The sequence below is a fragment of the Chenopodium album genome, chromosome 16 (assembly GCF_948465745.1).
Source record: "Chenopodium album chromosome 16, dcCheAlbu1.1, whole genome shotgun sequence".
Lineage (NCBI taxonomy): Eukaryota > Viridiplantae > Streptophyta > Magnoliopsida > Caryophyllales > Amaranthaceae > Chenopodium > Chenopodium album.
The window spans coordinates 15,744,911-15,765,508 of NC_137849.1; the positions used below are offsets into that span (position 1 = coordinate 15,744,911).

Here is a 20,598-nt window from a genome sequence, read left to right on the forward strand (position 1 = left end):
CTTTGTTTTTTATGAATTTAGTACCATGCGGCTAGGCGAACCTTAGATACTATAGAACCATTTATTTACGGTTTTCATTTTGTAAACATAATTAGCATGGCTCGACGTCGAGGTTGTGGCTCTCATTCTTGCGGTTCCCACCGGGAGAATGAGCATGTCGATGCAGACGAGGGAACTTTCACTAGCCTTGGGGAGTTCCCTGAGTGGGATGGGCGCGCTTTGTACTTTGGGCCTAGGTTCCACATTTCGGAGCATGTTCGGAGCGGTATGACCGACGAGTGAATTCGTTGCCATGGTTCGGGTAACGATACCATTGGTCATTTGTATGACACCTACTTCATCAACAACGCGGAGCTGCACGGGCTGTGGGAGTCATGTGGCTTGACTTCTTTGCTACAGGCCACTAGGGCTCTCTATTCTTTGCGGTCGATCCGTTTCATCATCCATGCTTTGGTGGAGTTCTTTTGGGACACAACCAACACGTTCCATTTTCCATGGGGTGAGATGACCATCACTCCCCTCGACTTCTCTGTCATCACTTGACTGGAGTTCTAGTCGACCGTGGTTCATTTGGGTAGGGATATTACCCTTATGTCACAAGAGGTGGATGAGCTGGTGGGTCTTATTGTTGTTCGAGCCCGTGCTGAGTCGAGATCAGTGTAGATGAGCGCCCGATCCATACACTAAGCTACGTTAACAGAGGCCTTTCGAGATGATGTGACCATCCCTGAGCAGCGGGTGTGCATCTTTGCTTTGATTATGCTGTCAGGGAACTTTTCTCCTCGCAAGGGTAGCCGAGCGCTGATCTACTATTTGACTGCTCTTCGCGACCTACGAGCGGTCGGGACTTTTGACTAGGCCAGCTTGGCCTATGCTGACTTCCTCCTTGGATTGCGACTCACCTGTCGCCATCGCAGCTACGAGGAGGAAGTCACACTTTCTAGCTTCTAAAGGATTATAGAGGTATATTCTACAACAGAAGCTTACTTTTGACGCACGTTATCTTTTGCTGACCCTTCCCCGTTGTTACAAGTGTGGTTCTACGAGTACCTTCCATCTTTGGCGCCACCCAGGCCTTCTCCACGAGTGCTCCCCATTGCTGCTAATTGGGGAGGCAGTTATCCTGGCTTGACCATTACTGCACTTGTTCGAGAGGCGCTTCTCTTAGTATGTTGTCGTTGTCATTTCCATTTGTCCTATTCAACAGGATTTTGACTCATGGATATCTCTTTCACAGGAGCCTGAGCCTCTTTTCCGTCCATGGGCTAAATAGGACGTTCTAGCACGAGCCACCGCGTATACATCTCAGCATTGTTACTTTCAGGGGACGTATGACGTTGTGGTGTATTTGTGTGAGAGGGTTACGATTCAGCACTCTACGGAGTTTTTTGTGGTTCTACGACGTCCTCCACCACATATGATGGACCAGGAGGCTCTTAGGACTCATATGGAGAGGTCACCAGCTAGTGAGGGTTGGCAGAGACATAGCCATCCGACCCAGTGCTATGTTAGGAGACTCTTGCCGTGATTGGCTCCACCGCCTTGTATATTTGAGGAGGAGGTTTATCTCTTTTGGTTTATTTATCTTTCAGTAGCTTTTAACGTTTTTTACTGTTAAAGTTTGTCTTTGCAGGATACGGCTGCTGCAAATTTTGTACATCCTCCCATGTCCATCACCTACCAGGGGCTCTTTGGGCCCATAGTGGAGATGATACCTCTAGCCGCCGAGGAGTGGCGTCTGGTGGAGAGATCGATTCCTCACCATCAGACTTCGATAAGTTATCTTTGCTCCTTTTCTCTATGTATCCTTTTTATTACCTTTTAACCTCTTTTACTTTTGCAGTTTTCACGCGAGGTGATGACGAGGATGGCGAGAGCCATGGACGCCTTTCGTTACCAGCTCGTGAGGTTGAGCCACCGGGCATCTTGTCGTCGTGATGACAATGTAGCAGAGGCATGTCTCTTTATTTGCATTTGGTTATTTTAGCTCTCTTTTTTGTTGTATTTGACTTGGCTTACTTTCCTATTTCAGCATGTCCCTCCGACGCATACTCGCATGAGATCTGAGGGTAGGAAGGAGAGATCTGGATTTGGATCGAAACGTCGCCGCACCTCGGTTGAGACTCAGGGCCGACGAGAGGGGTTGGATTACACTGTTGTCATAGAGGGCTCTGGTTCCTTTACTAAGGAGGAGGTGAGGCAGCCCCTTGGTACGGGTATTTCGACGCCAATTCCTTCCACAGCTGGTGGGACGTACGAGGTTGGCTCATTGTCGTAGCAATCGCCTCGTAAGGAGCCGTAGCAGGGTGAGCCCGGATGGACTGGCCCTACTCTTTCTTTTCCTCCGATTGGAGAGACTGATGTTGGGCAAGTGGTGACTCCGCGGAGTTTGCAGTTTTACGATACCTTCGGCATTCGTCCTCTGGTATCACAGATGTACTTGTGTTTATTTATTGTTTGACTATATAGGATTTTGCTATTTGCGTTGTATTATTGACACTTATGTTTAGACATATTGTGTATACATACTCTTATTATGCCTGTTTTATTTCTTGCATTTTATTTTTTATTTTGCGCAAAAATTTCCGTCATTTTTATTACTTATGGAGGGTATCCGACTTTCTCCCCCAAAAAAGAAAAAATGAAATGAAATTTGATTAAAAATAAGCTTAATTAATTAAACTTAAAATAATTAATATGGTATAAGTGTTTGAAGGAAAGTTGCCAAAAATAGAATTGGATAAGGCTTTGAAAGGACCAAAATCCGTAAAGTCGAAGTACGAATCCGAGTCAAAGTTGGAAAAATACGGGCAGCATAACGCGTGACGCTGTCGCAGACAAGAGCAAGCTATCGCGTCTCGATAGCCTTATCGCGCCGCGATAAATTTAAATTCCCGAATCCGTTCAGGATTCGGTTTGCGTCAACCCCTATTTATAAATAGCCCCCAAATTTGCCGATTTTAAAATAATTCGAGCAGATTAAAATATTTAGCTTTTAATTTTCAATCAACTAGTCATGGCTAAGACTTTTAGTGATTTTACTCGTTAGTGGTGCCGGTCTTTGACTGCTAAGGAGAGGAAAGAGCTTGACTTTTTAAGGTTAGTAGCACGGCTACAAATGTAGCCTAAAAGAAAGAAAATCTTTTTGTATTTTCAAACAAAATGGAATAGACTCAATCAACAATAGCAAATAACCATGCCATTCCCTGGCAACGGCGCCATTTTTGACGCGAGGAAAACCTAGGTCGTTGAATTCTAAGTATCCCCGATTAAACCCAAATTTATAACCAAACCCAACCCTAAGTATAGGGGTAAGTCCGGGTCGAACCCAAGGGAATGAGGTATAAGCTAAAGTCTCAAGTTAAGCTATCCCGAAGTCTAGGTAAGGGTTGGTCTAAACAAACTAAGCAACGCTACTAAATGAATCCAAGAACGATATTAAGGATGCTAGGGAATTAGGATCCACATGCACTCATGACAATCATACTAATTGGGCAAGAGTTCAACCAATCAAACAATGTGAGGGAAGGTAGCAAATGCAATCAAAATCACTTAAAGAGCTATTTCCTAGGGCCAAGCTAGATGTCTTTACAAATGACTTCAAAGGAAAATCGCAAAACAAGATCAATCGATAATAATAGCTTCCAAATCAATTTTTCGTATCAATGAAAACTATTATGCAATCTAGCTTGATAGTTAAGGTTGATCACTCCTCAAGATATCAAACACATGCACAAATGTCACCAACCAATTTAATCACAATGTTGATCAATCAAAATCCCCCAATTAGCCATGAATTATCACTCATACATGCTTTACCATATCCCTAACAAGCAATCTACTCATTACACATTGCAAAATTGAATAGCAAAACTAAACTAATCACCAATTTCATCATCAACATTGTATTCAAAATACTCAAGCTATCAAAAATCAAATCAAACAAACAAGTAATTCAATAAATATCAAGAATCAAACATTAAATTGCATTAAAGAGTGAATAATTCTTATAAAACTTGATCAAAATCATAGAGGAAGAAGATTGAAAGTAACATTTATCAAAATCACTAAGTTTCTCTCTCTAAAATCTAAGAACAAAAGTTTCCCCAATTTGAGTTTCTCTCTCTAAAAATCCAATCTATTATAAATTCTAATCCAATTCCCTCTCTAAACATGAAGAAATTTTATATATAGTAAAACTAACAAAGAATGAGTTAGTTAAACGTCCAAAAAGAACCCCAATAGGCGCGCCCTGTCCTCTACATGCGCAACCACAATGAAAAGGGTACGGAACAGGGGGAAGAAGAATGCGTGGCCACTCCTCTCTCTTACGCGGCCGCATCATAGCTTTGCGCACCCGCGCCGTCCTCGTGCGCACCCACGCCTTGGAGCAGGGCACCTCTTTCTCGTGCGTCCGTTGATGCTTCCGTGCGCTCCACTTGATGCATGTTGGGGGTGGCAGTTTCCAAGGGTCTTCACGGTGGGTTCAACACCGATTTTAATGCCCACGCAGCTCGAGAGCGCGGCCTTGAAGGCTTGGTTTTTTCACTCCTTCACATTTAAGCTTCAAAGGGAGGGACAGCGGTACATTAAGCCTTGCAAATCCCGAGAGAAGGTCATTTATCTCTTTAGACATCACCAACCTCCTGAAATCAAAGAAAAGCAAACAAATAAAAGAGAAAAAGCAAAATAAACCTAAGAAATACAAGAAAATGGGAAGACCAAATAAGAAAGCACAAACTAAAGAAAAAAGTCATGTAAAACTAAAGAAAAAGGATAAAAGAGCTATTAAAACGATTGAAATTCATCCTAAAAGAGGCTAAATGAGTGTCATTAATGACACTCATCACCAGTTTCACCGAGTCTTGCTAAACTGTTTGCTATGTGATACGATTGAAAGTCTCTACTAGAGTCTTTTTTGTTTGACTTAGTATTTAGCCTAGCTCATACTTAGTTCAAACAATTACTTAGTTTTATACATATGGGTTGAAGGCCTTTCAAAGTCCTTCAATTCGTGTTTAACACGGTAAATTCCTTTACTCATTCAAACATTTTATTAAGCCTATACAATAGATTTTAATTCCTAATATGTACTAAGTGTCGCCTTTAGCTTGGTCCATTGTCGAAAATACTTTCAAATTTAAGCATTTAGCATTTGATAGTTAATTTACAACAGAGTTCGTAAACTTCTTGCTGGACCTTACAAGAATGACTCTTGCTCCCACTAAACTTCTTATCTATAAGAATTTCTATGTTTCTCCATAAGCCAATCCTTTTATTAACTTTATGAGAAAATACGTTCCAATTCCTTTATTGCAATGCTTCCTTCAATCCCATACTGAATTTCTTGAGCTTGCTTTCAAATCTAGCATTATTTAGATTTTCAAAACCCTTAGACTATTTTCATAGTCACTTCCAAAATCCTACTTAAGGAAGGCGGTTTTGGTATCTATTTTTCCATATTTCATATGTGCAATTTTGCTAGAATGATCACGAAAAGACTTAAGCATTCCGATTAGTGCATAGGTTTTTATTAAAATCAACGCCGTGAATTTAATTGTATCCTTTTCAACCAATCTAGCTATGTATGCATATACATTTCCACATTTGTTAGTTTTCTCCTTGAAAACTTATTTGCGATCGATGGATCTTTCACCCTTCATGCAAATTAATTAAGTTTTAAACATGATTTTCAAACATGGAGTCTATTTCGGATTTTATGGCCTCTAACCATTATTCGGAATTTGGATTTATTGTAGCTAATTTACAAGACACTATTCCCTTACCATCTAATAGTAAATAGTATGCTTGTGAGTCTTAGGTTTATTTCTAATTTAATAGAAATTTATAAGATTTAATCCAAACCTTTGGTGAATTCTATACCTATACGGGGTAATTTCATCAAACACTTAATTTCAAGGCGCTTTCAAAGCCCTTTGATTATGTTGATCTTACTCCATCATTTCTGATGTTTTGTGATTATTGAGTTCTCTTTTAAGGCACTTGTAAAGTCCTTTTGAGTATTCTTGATCAATCATTCTCATGAAGCCCTTTTGAGTCTTCCGAGATTCTCAGTTCTTGTTTGTTGCTAAGCTCGATGGTCATCGAGTTCATTTTCATCCCACTTGTCATTTTGGAATTGTGTTACTTTCCAGAAAGACACCACTTAGAGCAACAAATACTATGTCCTCAATTGTGTTGTGGATGTGATGTCCGTAGTCTCACTTGAATGCTTACAAAGAGACATGTATATTGTCTTTGGGTAAAAATTCGTTGTGAAACAAACAGTTAGCTCCCACTTGAGCTATCTTAGCCTTTATTGAGCCATTAAGCTCCCACTAAGCCAGTGAGCTCCCACTGAGGCTAAGAGCCTTAGACATATACTTGAAAAGACGTTTAGAAGTTATTTCTATCCATAACTGAATATGATGTCCTTTCTTAGCTTCGACATTTTGTTTAGTGTAACATTAGTCATTTGTGCAAATCTTTAAGAGTTTTATAGGAAATGATGTGATCCATCATCATTCGAGTCATTTTTAAATGGCATCGAGGTCTCCATGAAGACATATTATGTTCTTTATGGAGTTATTTATGAAAATTTCAATTTCATAACTTTGATATGGTCACACTTGGCTCAAGAAAATATCGCTCGATCTAATCTAGATGTTTTTGATATCTTTCCAAGTCGATTCTATACTTCACTGAATGTTTGAGCTACTCAAGGTCAACTTTGTTCACATTTGATGAATATAGCCATATTCTTTCAAATTCTTTGTGAAACGTTGAAGTAATTGAATCCTCTTTATCTTTCGGAGTCAATTGTGTATACCAAGAACAATAGCTCTTTACTTTGTCGGTTTTTAACAAGTAAGACTTGCTTGTCTTAGAACGATTCTGAATCGATCAACTATCAAGAGCCTATCTTGAGTACGTTCTTGTCAATATGACATTGCTAACGATTTTCGGAACACAAGTCATGCCCATGACTTGGACTTTGTGAGTTTATCATGTTATGGAAATGTTTGTTTATAATCAAGCATTCTTGACTCATGGTTTAGGCAACCATTCCATTCAAATAAATTCGCAATTATTGCTTTTACTTTGAATGTGAGTCTTTCTGTGTGTAAGCGGATTGTTTGCTGATTATGCAACATAATAATTACCATTATTCGTTCCAGCCTTAGCTTTAAAAGGTCTTTAAACAAAGCATACGATCTTACAACTGATGTAGCACTTCTTGCTTCATTCTAAGCTTGTAAGTAAATAACTTAGCTTTACTTCAATGGTTTGAGGTCACTTTCAAAGTGGAACACTCAAGCAGTATCCAATACTTGTGAAGATGATGAGTTGCTAAGTTAACTATGATCACATGAACTCTTTAGTAGAAGTGGAATCTTATTCCTTTTCTTTGTTCCTTGTTTCCTATATTTCTTATCAGACTTTATCTAATAATATTTAAGAACCGTTTCTTTAAGTATTTTGACTTTTATACTTTGTTAGGCATATTTAAGCAACTAGTGTTCCGTAAAACAAAGTTCCATCTTTTCCTTTAATTCGTACTTAGAATTACTACATCAATGAGTTGTACTCATTAGTGTATGAAGCGAAAAGATATGTTAGTTGTGAACTTCTGACAATTTGAGTTTTCAACTCAGTACTTCATGTTCATCAAAACTACCTAGTATTTTGAATACATGATGTACAACCGTCCTTACGGACTTAGTTTATAAAACTCATTTATGAGAATTGTATTTTAGAAATGCCTTTCCTTTCTTTGAGAACTATTCTCAAAGATTTCCTTTACCAATCATTGAAACAATATAATTTGATTTAGAATTCTACAAATATAAGTGCAAAGTATAACCATTTATCAAGATAATAACATAATAAGTTTGAAATTTAAAAGCATTCAAGCAAACTTTCAATCTTATTAAGTGTCTTATCCACGCATTAAATTTGTCCCCATTTGGCGAGAATAAGGCGATTCCAAGATCTAAAGAATCAATGAGTGATTAAGCATACTTTGACTTGTCTTAACACTTATTATTCTAAGGTAAGAAACTCCTTGCTAATGGCTCCAAGCCACTCTTGGTTAGATAAATTGTCGCATCTAATGCTCTCGTGACAATTTATCTCTTTTTCTACAACATGTTAGGACTCCATCACTCATATTGTTGAGTCTAACCAAAATCAACGTGTATGTGATGTCTTGCATTGGCAAACCCATCAACATACCTTAGTGTTTCAAGATTCCCACACTTGAGCCCCACTGTGATCATATACTTAAGCATGATGGAGTCCAAAGGGAAGAAAGATAGAGCAAAAGAGTCGCCAACAAGTTTTAGGAACTTGTAAACCGTTCACGGGGTGAAGGTTACACCCCTTCACGATCCATGAGATTGCTAACTCCATAGTTGTCTGGAACCATGACTGGTTATTTGGGGATGAAGGTACAAATTCAACATAAAAGTGATTGAACCTTCCCTAAATAGGCCTCTACTTTATTCTTCTCATATTCATGTGCGCTTTCCGATCAACATACAATCAATATATTAATCCTAAACATGTTTAATCTATGTTGGTTGAATATTAATGCACAAATAATTCGATTATTGGCGATCACTTGAATTAAAATCACATTAGCCTAAATAAAATTTTTAATTATCTTATTAAGCGTGATTTAAAGTACAAATTCCCTTTAAACCTGCAAGAGAGGGCATGATCAAGCGATAACATAATATCAAGCAACATAATATTATTGACACAACAAATCATCATCGTCATAACAATATCAAATCTAAAACCATAATATTATTAGCAAGATCCTAAGCATGATACTAACAAGATTAATAACAAATCCTAGCATGTCTCTAAACATTAAAAATCAAATCTTTAACCCTAACATCATATTAAGAACAGACATGATATTAGAAATATTAGTTAACTCTCTAAACATGATACTAGGAATCATAAAGACATCCTAAGATAATACTAGGAATTAAAATAATCTAAACATGCTTGCTAAAGATATATAACAAGAAAACAACTTACGTTGTTGCCTCGTACCTCTTTCTATCAAAACAATACACACGTTAGTAACTTCAAGGAAAACATTAAAACAGTAAATCTGATCAAAGAATTGAAATAAGGTTTGGGGCCAAACCCTCAGAAATTATCAACCTTTCACGTCTAGGGCGAAAGAAACTTCGAGCATGGTTAGGGGCGTCTAAGACTCGTGAATGCGGTATTGTATTTTAAAAGGGAAGGGTTAGAAAGAGGGAGAAAGAACAAGCTTCTAGCTTTAAGAGAGAAATAATGGAATTAGATGATTGTTGATGATTGTTAGTGATTAAGCTTGTTGATGATTGAAAAAAGGGTGATATGATCTCTATTTATTTGAAAAAAAGAGGGTCGAAGGATTAGATAAGAATCCGAATCCGAATCGGAATAAAATTCGATGGACAACAATTTTTGCAGATTTTGTTTTTATCATAACTTTTGATCCAGAAGTCTAAATAAGTCATATAATATGTCGTTGGAAAGATCTTTAAGTTTAATTTCTAACCCAATTCAAATAAAATTAAAAAATATTTAGTAAAATAAAATATATGGCAGAAATAGTGGAAGGGTATCAGTTTTAGATAGAGTTTCGTATTTTTTTCATATCTTTTTCGTTATAGCTCGGAATTAATATTAAAATATATCATTGGAAAGATACTTTCAAGATATATCCAACCACCTAAGATTTAGATAAAAATTATGAGGCACAAAAATAATATCTGACTGCCTTTGAACGTCTTTCATTTCGAATAGAATTAGGACTTAAAAAAGAAAAGTTTTATTCAATTTCAAATTCTTTAATCTTATCTTTTCAAAAAGGATAATTAATATATTTTAGAAACTCATAGAAGCTTCTAATTAATCCTAACTATTTTAGGAATGGGATTAAACCTTTGGACCCTCCACATGATCATTAGGTCGTAGGTAAAATCCGGTTTGGGCTTAGTTTAGTATTTTGGCCATTACTTCCTCATTATTAATCGGAATTAGGCTTATAATATATCGTTGGAAAGGTCTTTTTAAGCCCCATAAAACTACACAATTATTTGATCCATATTATGGACCAAACTAAACTGGAATGGACGTTTTTCATAAATAGGGTACGAAATGAATGATTTTCGAAAACAGAAATGAATTATTTTTATTAAAACATTTTAGAAAGCAGAGGGATTCACAAGACTCTTCAACATTTCACCTTACTCGATATCAATGACGTCAAAAGTACTCATCACTGGGTTTGGTTTTTGGGGAGTCACAATCAGGTGTCTACAGAAGCCCTCACTTTGACTGAGTTTGGAGAAACGTAAGTTTCGAAAACAAAAGTCAAAGTAGCGATATGGACGGAGAATGATTCAGAACGTTCTACGATCTAAATCATTCTTGCAACACCGATACCTGCAAACTAGCAAGTTTAAAACAGATAAAAGAGTTTAAGAAACGTGTATCTTGCACCGTCGAGTACACGTCTCTAGAGTAACCGATTTTTCTGCATTTGTGTTGTGTCGACCTCCACAAGCTAGGGAATATCGTCGAAGACCGCTCCACTTGTAGTTGTCTTTTAATTTTTGTTGTGACAGTCCTCCACAAGCTAGGGAACACTATCGAAGATTGCTCCGCTTGTAACGATGTTCTGCTGTTTTTGTGACCATCTTCCACAAGCTAGGGAACATCGTCGAAGATAACTCTGCTTGTAGCCATCTCCCATTTTCCTAACAAATCTCCGCAAGCTAGGGAACATTGTCAAAGGTGACTCCGCTTGTAGTCATCTTCAGTTTTGATGTGACGTCCTTCAACGTCTCGGGAATTCTATCGTGGACCACTACGCCTCGAGCGATCCACTGGACGGCAATCTTTCACGCCTTGGGAATTCTATCGCGAACCACCACGTCTTGAACGATTCACCGCATGAGTCTTCCATGCCTTGGGAATTCTTATTGTGAACCACTACGTCTCGAGCGATCCATTGGATCATGGTTTTCCACGCCTTGGGAATTCTTATCATGAGCTTCTGCGCCTTGAGCAACTCACAAATGAATGATGACAAATTTCCTCGCCTCAGGAAACATGTCATAGACTCCTTCGTCTTGCAGTCTCCTGAATGATGATTTTCCACGCTTGGGGAAGTCTAATAGTTTAATAGTTTCCACGCCTTGAGAGCCCTGTCGTGAGCTCCTACTCCTTGAGTAGCTCGCAAGTGAAATTCCACTAAGTACCCACGCCTTGGGATGCAATCGCCAACTTCTACGCCTTGGGAAGTGTGCATCAATCGACAATTTCTCTTCGTCTTGGGAAAACTTGTCCGATAATTATGGGTCTCTTCGCCTCGAGAAACTTGCTGTATGAGTCGTCCATTCCTCATGACATAATCAATTTGAATCAAAGTTGTTTTGTTCGACAACCTCCACATCTTAGGGAATGCCGTCGAAGATTGCTTCGCCTTGAGCTATCTTCTCAAATTGGGTGAAAACTTTCTCATCCTAGGGAATGTTGTCAAAGATCACTACGCCTTGAGCCGCACTAGTAGAAAAACGTTCATTTACGTCGCCCTATTTGCGTCACTCATACAAAAGAATGAAGCAAATATTGTTTTTTAGCATCCTTAAAAGTCATTTGCGTCGCACATTATCAAGAAGAGATGCAATAGTCAAATATATTTCGGCTTTCAGTCATTTGCGTCGCTCTTAATTATTGGAACGACGCATATGATAATGTTATTTGCGTCACTCATTTATTGACAAGTGACGCAAATGAGTGAGTGACAAGAGGCAAAGTTGGTACCGTTAGAAAATAATCCTTAGTTGGGATTATTCTAGATAAATCGCCAATAGTTGGGATTATTAAAGTGTATTTTTCCAAATTAATAAACGACCCAAATGAATAATGTGTAGCATAATAGTGTTCATTATTTGCGTCACATATTATTAGTAAAGTGACGCAAATAATTATTTTGCTTAGGTTATTTTGGTTTCCCTTACAGCTTAGCTTGCTGCCTCCCTTTCACTAAACAAAAAAAGAAAAAAAAAAAAAAAAAAAAAAAAAAAAAAAAAAAAAAAAAAAAAAAAAATTGCTACTCCATCCCTTCCATGACAGCGATTTCCTCAGCAAAACACCCAGAAATTCGACCAAAAAACCCCAGAAATTCGACTAAAAACACCCTCAGATTTTCGACCAGAAATTCGACCAAAAACCCAGCAACATTCGAGCAGAAATTTGACCCAAAACCCAGCGAAATTCGAACAGAAAATTGTCCAAAAACCCAGCGCAAATCGATCAGAAATTCGACCTAAAACCCAGCAAAAGTCGACCAGAAATTCGTCCAAAAACCCAGAGCAATTCGACCACAAAACCCAGCGAAATTTGACCACAAATTCACCCAGATTTTCAGCGATATTCAACCCAAAAACTCCCAGATTTTCGACCAAAAAACCCCCCACAAATTCAACAACAAAATTGCAATCAAATCGGGAAAAATTTAGAGCTACATTCCCTTAATTTCGAGCAAAACACCAAAAAAACCCTAACATATTCGAACCCATATAAACCCCAGAAAAATTGAACAATATCGAGCATAAATCCTCCATTTTCAGCAAAAAAATCGAATCAAAACCCTAAGTTCGAACCCTAGAAACCTCAAAAAAAAATCAATCAAAATTCCAGGCAGATTATTCGAGTAGTGCAGGGAATTATTGTCTGAATACTTGATTAATTTTGCCCCCAAAAACCCTAGGAAATTCAAGCAAATTAAAGCAACAATAATTTTTAAAGCAACATTGGTGAATTTGTGAAGTCGATTTCACCCAAGGTAAGATTGCTTCTTGTTTTAATGTTCAAATTTTTCATGGTAGATAGAATGTAGCCACTGACTTGAACAAGGACTTAGTTTAATTTCAGGTTTAGTGTTAGTTCATTAGAAAATAATTTTAATGTGATTGAATTTTGTTGGTTTAATATATGTAATTTTATATGGCAGATTTCTCAATTATACGGAAGTGAATTCCTCAAGTTGCAGGAGTTTTTGATTGTGGACAAACGATTGAGGCGGTAGTGCACATACGACATTGTCTTCACTTGTGGTATATATATTTTGACCATTCTTTGTAATACTAACTTATTTTTTGTGGTTGGTATAACTTATTTTTCTATTTACCCATTTCATAAGTTCTTGTATTTTTGTAATTTTTTATGCTTTAGGGTTTAACTTAATGGAAATTAGGATTGTGGGTTTTTGTTTAAATGTGCATTAATTAATCCATTTTGTTTATACTTTTAGGAGAATAATGATATTGACTCAGAGGAAAGTCAGCTTGAATCAATTTGTGAAGAGGGTTCTGTAACTTCAGTTGATGGACCTGATACCTCATCTTTCACTGCATTCCTTTATTCTCTTTTAAAAGATGATTACTTTAGTGCCGAAAGGGATGACGGGCAGCAGAATAATATTAACGGACCTGTAAAAGATGAATCTGAACCTGAAAGTGAAATTAGAGCTGAAATTTAACCTAAACCTGTAAAGGCAGAACCCGAAAATGCGGGTGTTGTGAGAGAGTGGTGGGAAGAGAGGGTTGATTTCTAAGGGGAGACAGTCTATTGGTAAAGCTATGAATTATGCTGCCAGATTAGCATGGTTTCGAAATCAAGCATCAGAGAGAATGCCCAAGTCTGAAGCTAAAACTGATGGTAATGATGGAAGTCCGGATGGAGGAAATATAAGGCCGATGGAGAATGTAGCTGAACTCCCAGACATGTCTGATAAGTCATTGCTTCTTTCGCAGAAAAACCGGTTCATACTATATGCTTCCCTTCCATCACTTGTCAAAGGGAGGAAATGGGTGTTGCTCTACAGGTGTAGGATCATTGTCCTAATGCATTTAGATTTTGGTTTCTGAAATTTTTGTTTGGTTCACTGTCTAGTGTTTGATGATATGTTTTCTGACTGTTCTATTGAGTCCTGCAGCACATGGAAGCATGGCATATCACTCTCAACCCTGTACCGGAAAAGCATGCTCTGCACTGGCTTGAGTCTGCTGGTATCTTCTTTTCCACTTATTATTTACCTATCTCTATTTTAAGAAAAACTATTAGTGAACAAGAACTGAAGGACCTTTATACCCCTTTTTTTTATAATACAAGCCTAAAACTCTTCCACTCATTCCAATACCTCAGAAAGTTGATTGTTCACCAAAGATATTCATCTTACAATTTGCATTGTGTGTGTTGTTGTAAAAAGGTCTGGCTTTGTTTCACATCTGTGCCGTGCCCTTTTAATTGAAGTAGTTTTGCTTTTGAATAGTCCTTAAATCGGAAGAAAGATTCATCCATGTGAAAGATTGATTGGACAATTGAAATTTAATGTGTTTCTGATTGTGGTTTTCAGCCTTTTAGCTCCTGAATTTGCATTCACTATATTTGAGTGACTGATTTTGGTGAACAATTGAACATTAGGACATAAACTCATCTTCACAAACACTTTTTCACTGGCCAGTTGCATCTTATGTAACTTTAGGAATGTTTCTTATCATCTTGCTCTTGGAAAACTTAGTTTTCATCATGATCTGGTGGAATTAGACAGGTGGTTGGTGATCGAGGTGGTGCAGTTTTTGGCGGATTGTTGAGGCGCCTCTTAAACCTTCTAAAAGCAGGAGGTATCAGGTGAGTTTGACCCGTAGGCTTTCTTAAGCTCGTGGTTTAAAAATTTTGATTTCTGCAACGCTAGTCTAATTCCTCTTACAAACTTTCCTATTGTATTTTTGTTGTGTTGATAGGATTTTTCAAGAACTACACCGTATACCGAGGGGGAGATAAATGAGGTTCGAGATATTTGGGCAGAGTATTTTACATGTAATGTTTAATTTTAGATTTACACTTAGCAAATGTTGGATTCTTGTTGTATATCTTAGTCTCGACATGAATGAATTTGGTAAATTGGTGATTGTGTTGGGTAATGAGTATAATATCAATGATATTGAGATGTAAACTTATTGGACAGGTTGTTGATATAATGTCGTCATTCCCAATTTTATGGGTAGGCCACAATACAAAGTAAACTCTGCCGAAATTTACATTTGAATTCATTAATATAATATTGCATTTTAATTTCAGTTTTTTGAATTCATAAATATAATATTGCATATTACGTTCTACCACTACCAAGGGAAACAGGTACTACAAACATATACAAGCAATTAATATAATTTTAAAAAAAAAAATTTACATCATTTGCGTCACTCATTTAACAAACAAGTGAAGCAAATACCTTGATTTTAAATTGTCTACCAAGCCATTTGCGTCACTCAATAGTTCAGCAAGTGACGCAAATTAAAAATAAGCAAATTAAAAATAAGAAGTTGCTAAAATGAGTTATTTGCGTCACTCCATTATAAAATAGAGACGCAAATAACTATCATTTGCGTCACTTGTTTAAATAGGAGTGACGCAAATAATTGTCATTTGCGTCACTTGTGTAAATAGGAGTGACGCAAATAACTCTTATTTGCGTCGCGCCTAGGAGCAACCCACAAATCCCACTAAAACAAGGAAACTCCTCATAAAAAGCCGCCTATCGTCCACGAATGTAAAATAATAAGTCCAAAACAATAAAGCCTATATAGCTGAAGCTGGCGCTGATATAGTGTAATTGGTATACACTAGACCCTAGTGTAGGTACCATACCCTATACCCCCCTCTAAACGATGCATTTAACAATATCCCTCATATACCCACTTTCTGCAATTGTACAGTAAAAATCAAACCACCATTTATCTTTTTCACTTTCTCTCTCCTTACCCATTTTCTGCATTTTCTCTCTATACACCCATTTTCAGCATTTTCTAATCCAAAATTTTCAGCAAACTTTACGACAAATTATCCAAAAAAGTTGTTCAACTGCTACATAATTCAACAAATCAGCATCGCGAATAGAAGCGACGCAAATACACTATAAATGAGCGACGCAAATGAACGTTTTTCTACTAGTGCCGTCTTTTCAAATTAAGGTGACATCTTCCATATCTTTAAGGGATATTGTTGAAGACCACTACGCCTTGAGCCGTCTTGTCAAATTCTCTCATCTTCACGCCTTGGAAGTGATAGCTTCTCATGTCTTGAAAAAATTTGCGTCTTTTGCCTTAGACCTTTGTAAAGATCACTTGTCCGTCTGGGACTTAGTGCACCTGCATCTATGTTTTGGACTACAGGACTTTGCTTATGTTTTTCTTAGGGTTGATCTAAGATTTGTTGTGTTTGACATTATGATTGCTTTGACTTGAGGTTGACTCAAGGTTTAGTGTGTTTGACTCTTAATGTTTTTTTGCTCGACTCGATGTGTAACTCGGCGTACTCAAATCGACTCGATGTGATAACCCGACATGACTCAAAGTGTACATGACTCGTGTTCGTAGACTTAACTCGATGTGATGACACAACATGACTCAAAGTGTACATGACTCGTGTGCATATTGTATTGTTATTGTGCTCGTGCTCGTGCTCGTGCGACTCGAAAATGCAGAAAAACAAAAATTTTCCGTCATTTTTGTGCAGGGTACCGACCTTCTCCCGAAAAAGAAAGACGCGAAAAAGAATCGTAGCGAGTGTTTGAGTGTTTGTAGTGCATGTTGAATGAGCTTAGTCAAATGTATGCGCTAATGTTGTATCTCATGGTGCAAGGATTGTAACATCCTAGACTATCCTAGTTGATGTTTCGATGATGAAAGTATTTGGGTAACTTAGGCGCTGAGGCTAAGTACTTCATACTTTGTAATGCAATAATGATTATGATAATGAGTGATCTTGATATGACAAGGCGTGCTTCATCGTTGTGTTAAAATTTCATGACAAAGGGTTCCTAAAGGAAGTATTATTTGGTCATGTATCTGTGATGTGTGTCAAAGTGACACTAAAGTTAGGCCACAAAGGCTAACGATGTGGAAAAGTATTTTGAGAAGAGTCAAATAATGGTGACTCTTAGGCTGGGTAGGCTAAGGATGTAGGGATCAAGCCCCCAAGTCTAGTAAATGGATAAGGATGAGCATTGGAGATCCCTTGATATGATCATGTATGAATATGAATGTAAATACATTTTTATTACGGCCGCACCTCCAATGTGAGGTTGCCTACGTATCCATTAGGAATTAGGCCGAACGTAGCTCTAGCCGAACCTCGCACAAGTGTGTGTGTACCTCAAAGAGGTCTTTTAAGGGTTGTAACGTGGTTAGGCTAAAGGTTTGAAGAAGAAGGGAATAAAGGCTCAAGACCCTAGATAAGCCCCCAAGGTGTGCAACCTTGCTTTTGAATCTTAGTATTTGTATGCTTGAGATTTTTCACTTTTAAACTCTTTTTTGTTTATATTTTACTCTCTTTTTCTGCTTTTGTATTTTTTTTTATATTTTGATAAGTGTGGGCAATCCCGATTATGCGGTCTATCACTCACTTGGCATTCATGTTTCTTAGGCACGGTGCCGAGCACTCGATAAGAGACGCAATCTGAGACGTGTTCTTATCAAAGATATGTTTATAATGACATTGGAACACTTGCCCTTTTGTACACTTTTATTATTTTTTTGCTTTTTTTTTTGAATTTTTGAGATCTAGGTAAAATCACTCAAACTTTTGTATTTAGAACTTGCATAAGTTGCACACTATCCCATCCCAAAGGTTAGGTAGATGTGGGTTGAAAAAAGAAAGGTCTATCGTTAGACGAGGCTCAAAGTGGTTTATCAAGAAAGGATTGTATATTTTGAGAAGGTGAAGGTGATTGATATGATGTGGCTACAAGAGGTGCCTCAAATCATTAGTATACCTTGTGCTTAGTCCGACAATAACCTTTTTTTTTTTTTTTAATGTAATGATCATATGCAAAGAAATAAATGCTCATTTTATTAAAATGGAAAAGGATAAATAACAAACTCTTAATAAATCAAATGAGGGAGATGAGGAATGTCTATGCTAGACTTATTGGGGAAAAGAGGAATAAAAAATAGAAAAAAGAGGTCATGAAATCTTGTCGTTGAAGCTCGCCTTGTGTCTTGTGCTCTATCATCATTCGGCCTTCTTGCCAGCTGGAGGTATGGGAAGCTTGTTATTATCGATCAAATATTGGATGGCCTCCTTTAGATTCCAACAACTCTCGGTAGTATGCCCTCTACCTTAATGGAACTTGCAATGAGCGTTAGAATCCCAGTTGGGTGACCTATTTTCGGGTGCTGGATCTTGAAGAGGTCCAACAGGAGTGATGAGTCCTTTGGCATGGAGTCGATCGAAAGCGATATCGTAGTTCATCCCAATAGGGATGAACTCTTTCCTTAGTTGCTTCTTAGGTCTTTGGTTATCCATGGCTAAGACTTCGTTAAGGTCAAAGGTACTAACATTGTTACTAGAGTAGGTGTTTTTGGAAGAAAAAGGATTATCGTTTTTCTTTCCTTTCCAGCCAATGTTGTTACTATGGTTAGTAGCTTTTTGTTTTGCAAGATCGTCTTCAATATCAATACCTATGTTATAGACAGCTTTGAAAGTGTTTAAATTGCATTGATATTTCAGGTGCCTTTGGTACTTGTCTTGGAGGTTCTTGATGAACATCCTCACAGATTCCTTTTCGGTAGGAACTTCTATCATCCTAGCAGAAGTTTCCCTCCACTTGTTGAAGAAGGAAGTAAATCCTTCGTTTTCCTGGATGTTGCACTTGTATCTATCAATGAAAGCGTTTGTTATAGATTCCTAAGAAGAGATCTTCTCTTTGTCTAGGGAAAAGAACCATTGTTGACAAACGATTTCTAGAGATAGTGAAAACAACGAGTGGAAAGCTTTCGTATCAATTCCCTTAATATTCATTATAGTTTCGAAAGCTCTCAAATGGAAATAAGGATTATCTGTTGGCTTGAATTTAGGGATGTCATTGGCATTGATTTTCTACAGAAGAAGTTCCTTGTCCACCAAGAGCCCTTGTGAGCTAATTCCTTAATACTTATAATCGTTGGAAACTTTCTTAAGGCTTTCTTCCATGCACTCAAGCTGTCGTTGCTTGCTAGGATCATTAACTTGAAGAACGAGGGCTTTTATCATCTCAGTTAGGTTATTCATGTTTTTCTTTAACTCATCAACTTCTTGTTGGGAAGCCATTAGTACGAACTTTTTCCGGTGTCTAATGGGTTTGTCAAAGAGTAATACTTAAACGAAGGTGTTGTCTTTGATTAAGCGCCCTTCTCTCCTTGACCAAGTGCTGTAAAATGGGAAGTCATGGATACTTACTGTTAATTGTTTGACTCAAACTAGATTCAACATGCGTAGATGGGAAGATCATGGAGTATGGCCTCGTTCTTTAGAGCTGCTCTACTCTGCCCTACCATGCTCTACTCTGCTTAAAATAATACTTAATATTGAATTATTATAATAATAATTAATATTTAATAATAATAAAAAATAATTAATATTTAATAAATAATAATAATTAATATTGAATTATTATTAGAATAATAAAAAATATTTAATAATAATAAATTAATATTTAATAATTATTATAATATTAAAAATTAATATATAATAATAAAAATAATAAATAATTAATATTTAATAATAATATTATTATTAAAAACTAATAATTTATAATAATAATAATAAATAAATAAATAATATTTAATAATTAAAATAATAATTAATATTGAATAATAATAATAATAATAATAAATATTTAATAATATAATAATTAATTAATATTTAATAATTATAATATTAATAATAATAATTAATATTTAATAATAATAATAATAATAATCTCTTCCAAAAAAAGATTAATAATAATAGTAATAATAATAATAATGATAATAATAGAATAATACTTATTATTAATATTAATATTAATAATAATTGATTTTTTATAATAAAAATTAATATTTAAAGATGATACTAATTATTAATTTTTAATAATTATAATAAAAATAATAATTAAATAATATTTAATAATAATAATTATTATTATAATAATAATTAATATTTAATAATAATATTTAATGATTATAATAATAATGCGATAATATTAACAATAGTAATAATAATAGTAGTAGTAGTAGTAGTAGTAGTAGTAGTAGTAGTAGTAGTAGTAGTAATAATAATAATAATAATAATAATAATAAGAATAATAATAATATTTAATGATTATAATAATAATGCGATAATATTAATAAAAGTAATAGTAGTAGTAGTAGTAGTAATAATAATAGTAAAAATAATAGTAATAATAATAATAATGATAATAATTATTATTACTATTATTATTATTATAGTAGTAGTAGTAGTACTAATAATAATAATAATAATAATAATAATGAAATCTTCTCTGCTCTGCTCGGCTCGGCTCGACTCTACTCTGCTGAAATCTGCTCTGCTCTGCTAAAATCTGCTCTGCTCTGCCCAGAAGCTCAAAAGAACAGGGCATATGAGGGGAATGATATGTATGGAGAAAGCATGTAAGATGAAGTAGAAGAAAGGTGTGAGGTGTGTAATGTACGGAAAGTGATGTGAAAGAACGTGGAAAACTATAGAAATTTCCGG

At 36.2% G+C, this 20,598-nt stretch overlaps 1 protein-coding gene across 1 annotated transcript; it reads left to right on the plus strand.

Moving 5' to 3' along the window:
- Nucleotides 1-12,042: 12,042 nt before the first annotated feature.
- LOC145586265 (uncharacterized) lies at nt 12,043-14,992 on the plus strand. Its single transcript, XM_081643048.1, has 6 exons — nt 12,043-12,862; nt 13,031-13,133; nt 13,331-13,903; nt 14,015-14,087; nt 14,630-14,709; nt 14,823-14,992. Exons 3-6 carry the CDS (start codon nt 13,659-13,661, stop codon nt 14,860-14,862), a joined length of 438 nt encoding a protein of 145 aa, XP_081499174.1. The 5' UTR covers nt 12,043-12,862; nt 13,031-13,133; nt 13,331-13,658; the 3' UTR covers nt 14,863-14,992.
- The last annotated feature ends 5,606 nt before the right edge of the window (nt 14,993-20,598 follow it).

Coding starts and splice junctions, on each gene's coding strand:
- LOC145586265 (XM_081643048.1), top strand. CDS start 13,659: ATGAATTATGCTGCCAGATTAGCATGGTTTCGAAATCAAGCATCAGAG. Junction 13,904..14,014: donor AAATGGGTGTTGCTCTACAG/GTGTAGGATCAT, acceptor TGAGTCCTGCAG/CACATGGAAGCATGGCATAT. Junction 14,088..14,629: donor GCACTGGCTTGAGTCTGCTG/GTATCTTCTTTT, acceptor GGAATTAGACAG/GTGGTTGGTGATCGAGGTGG.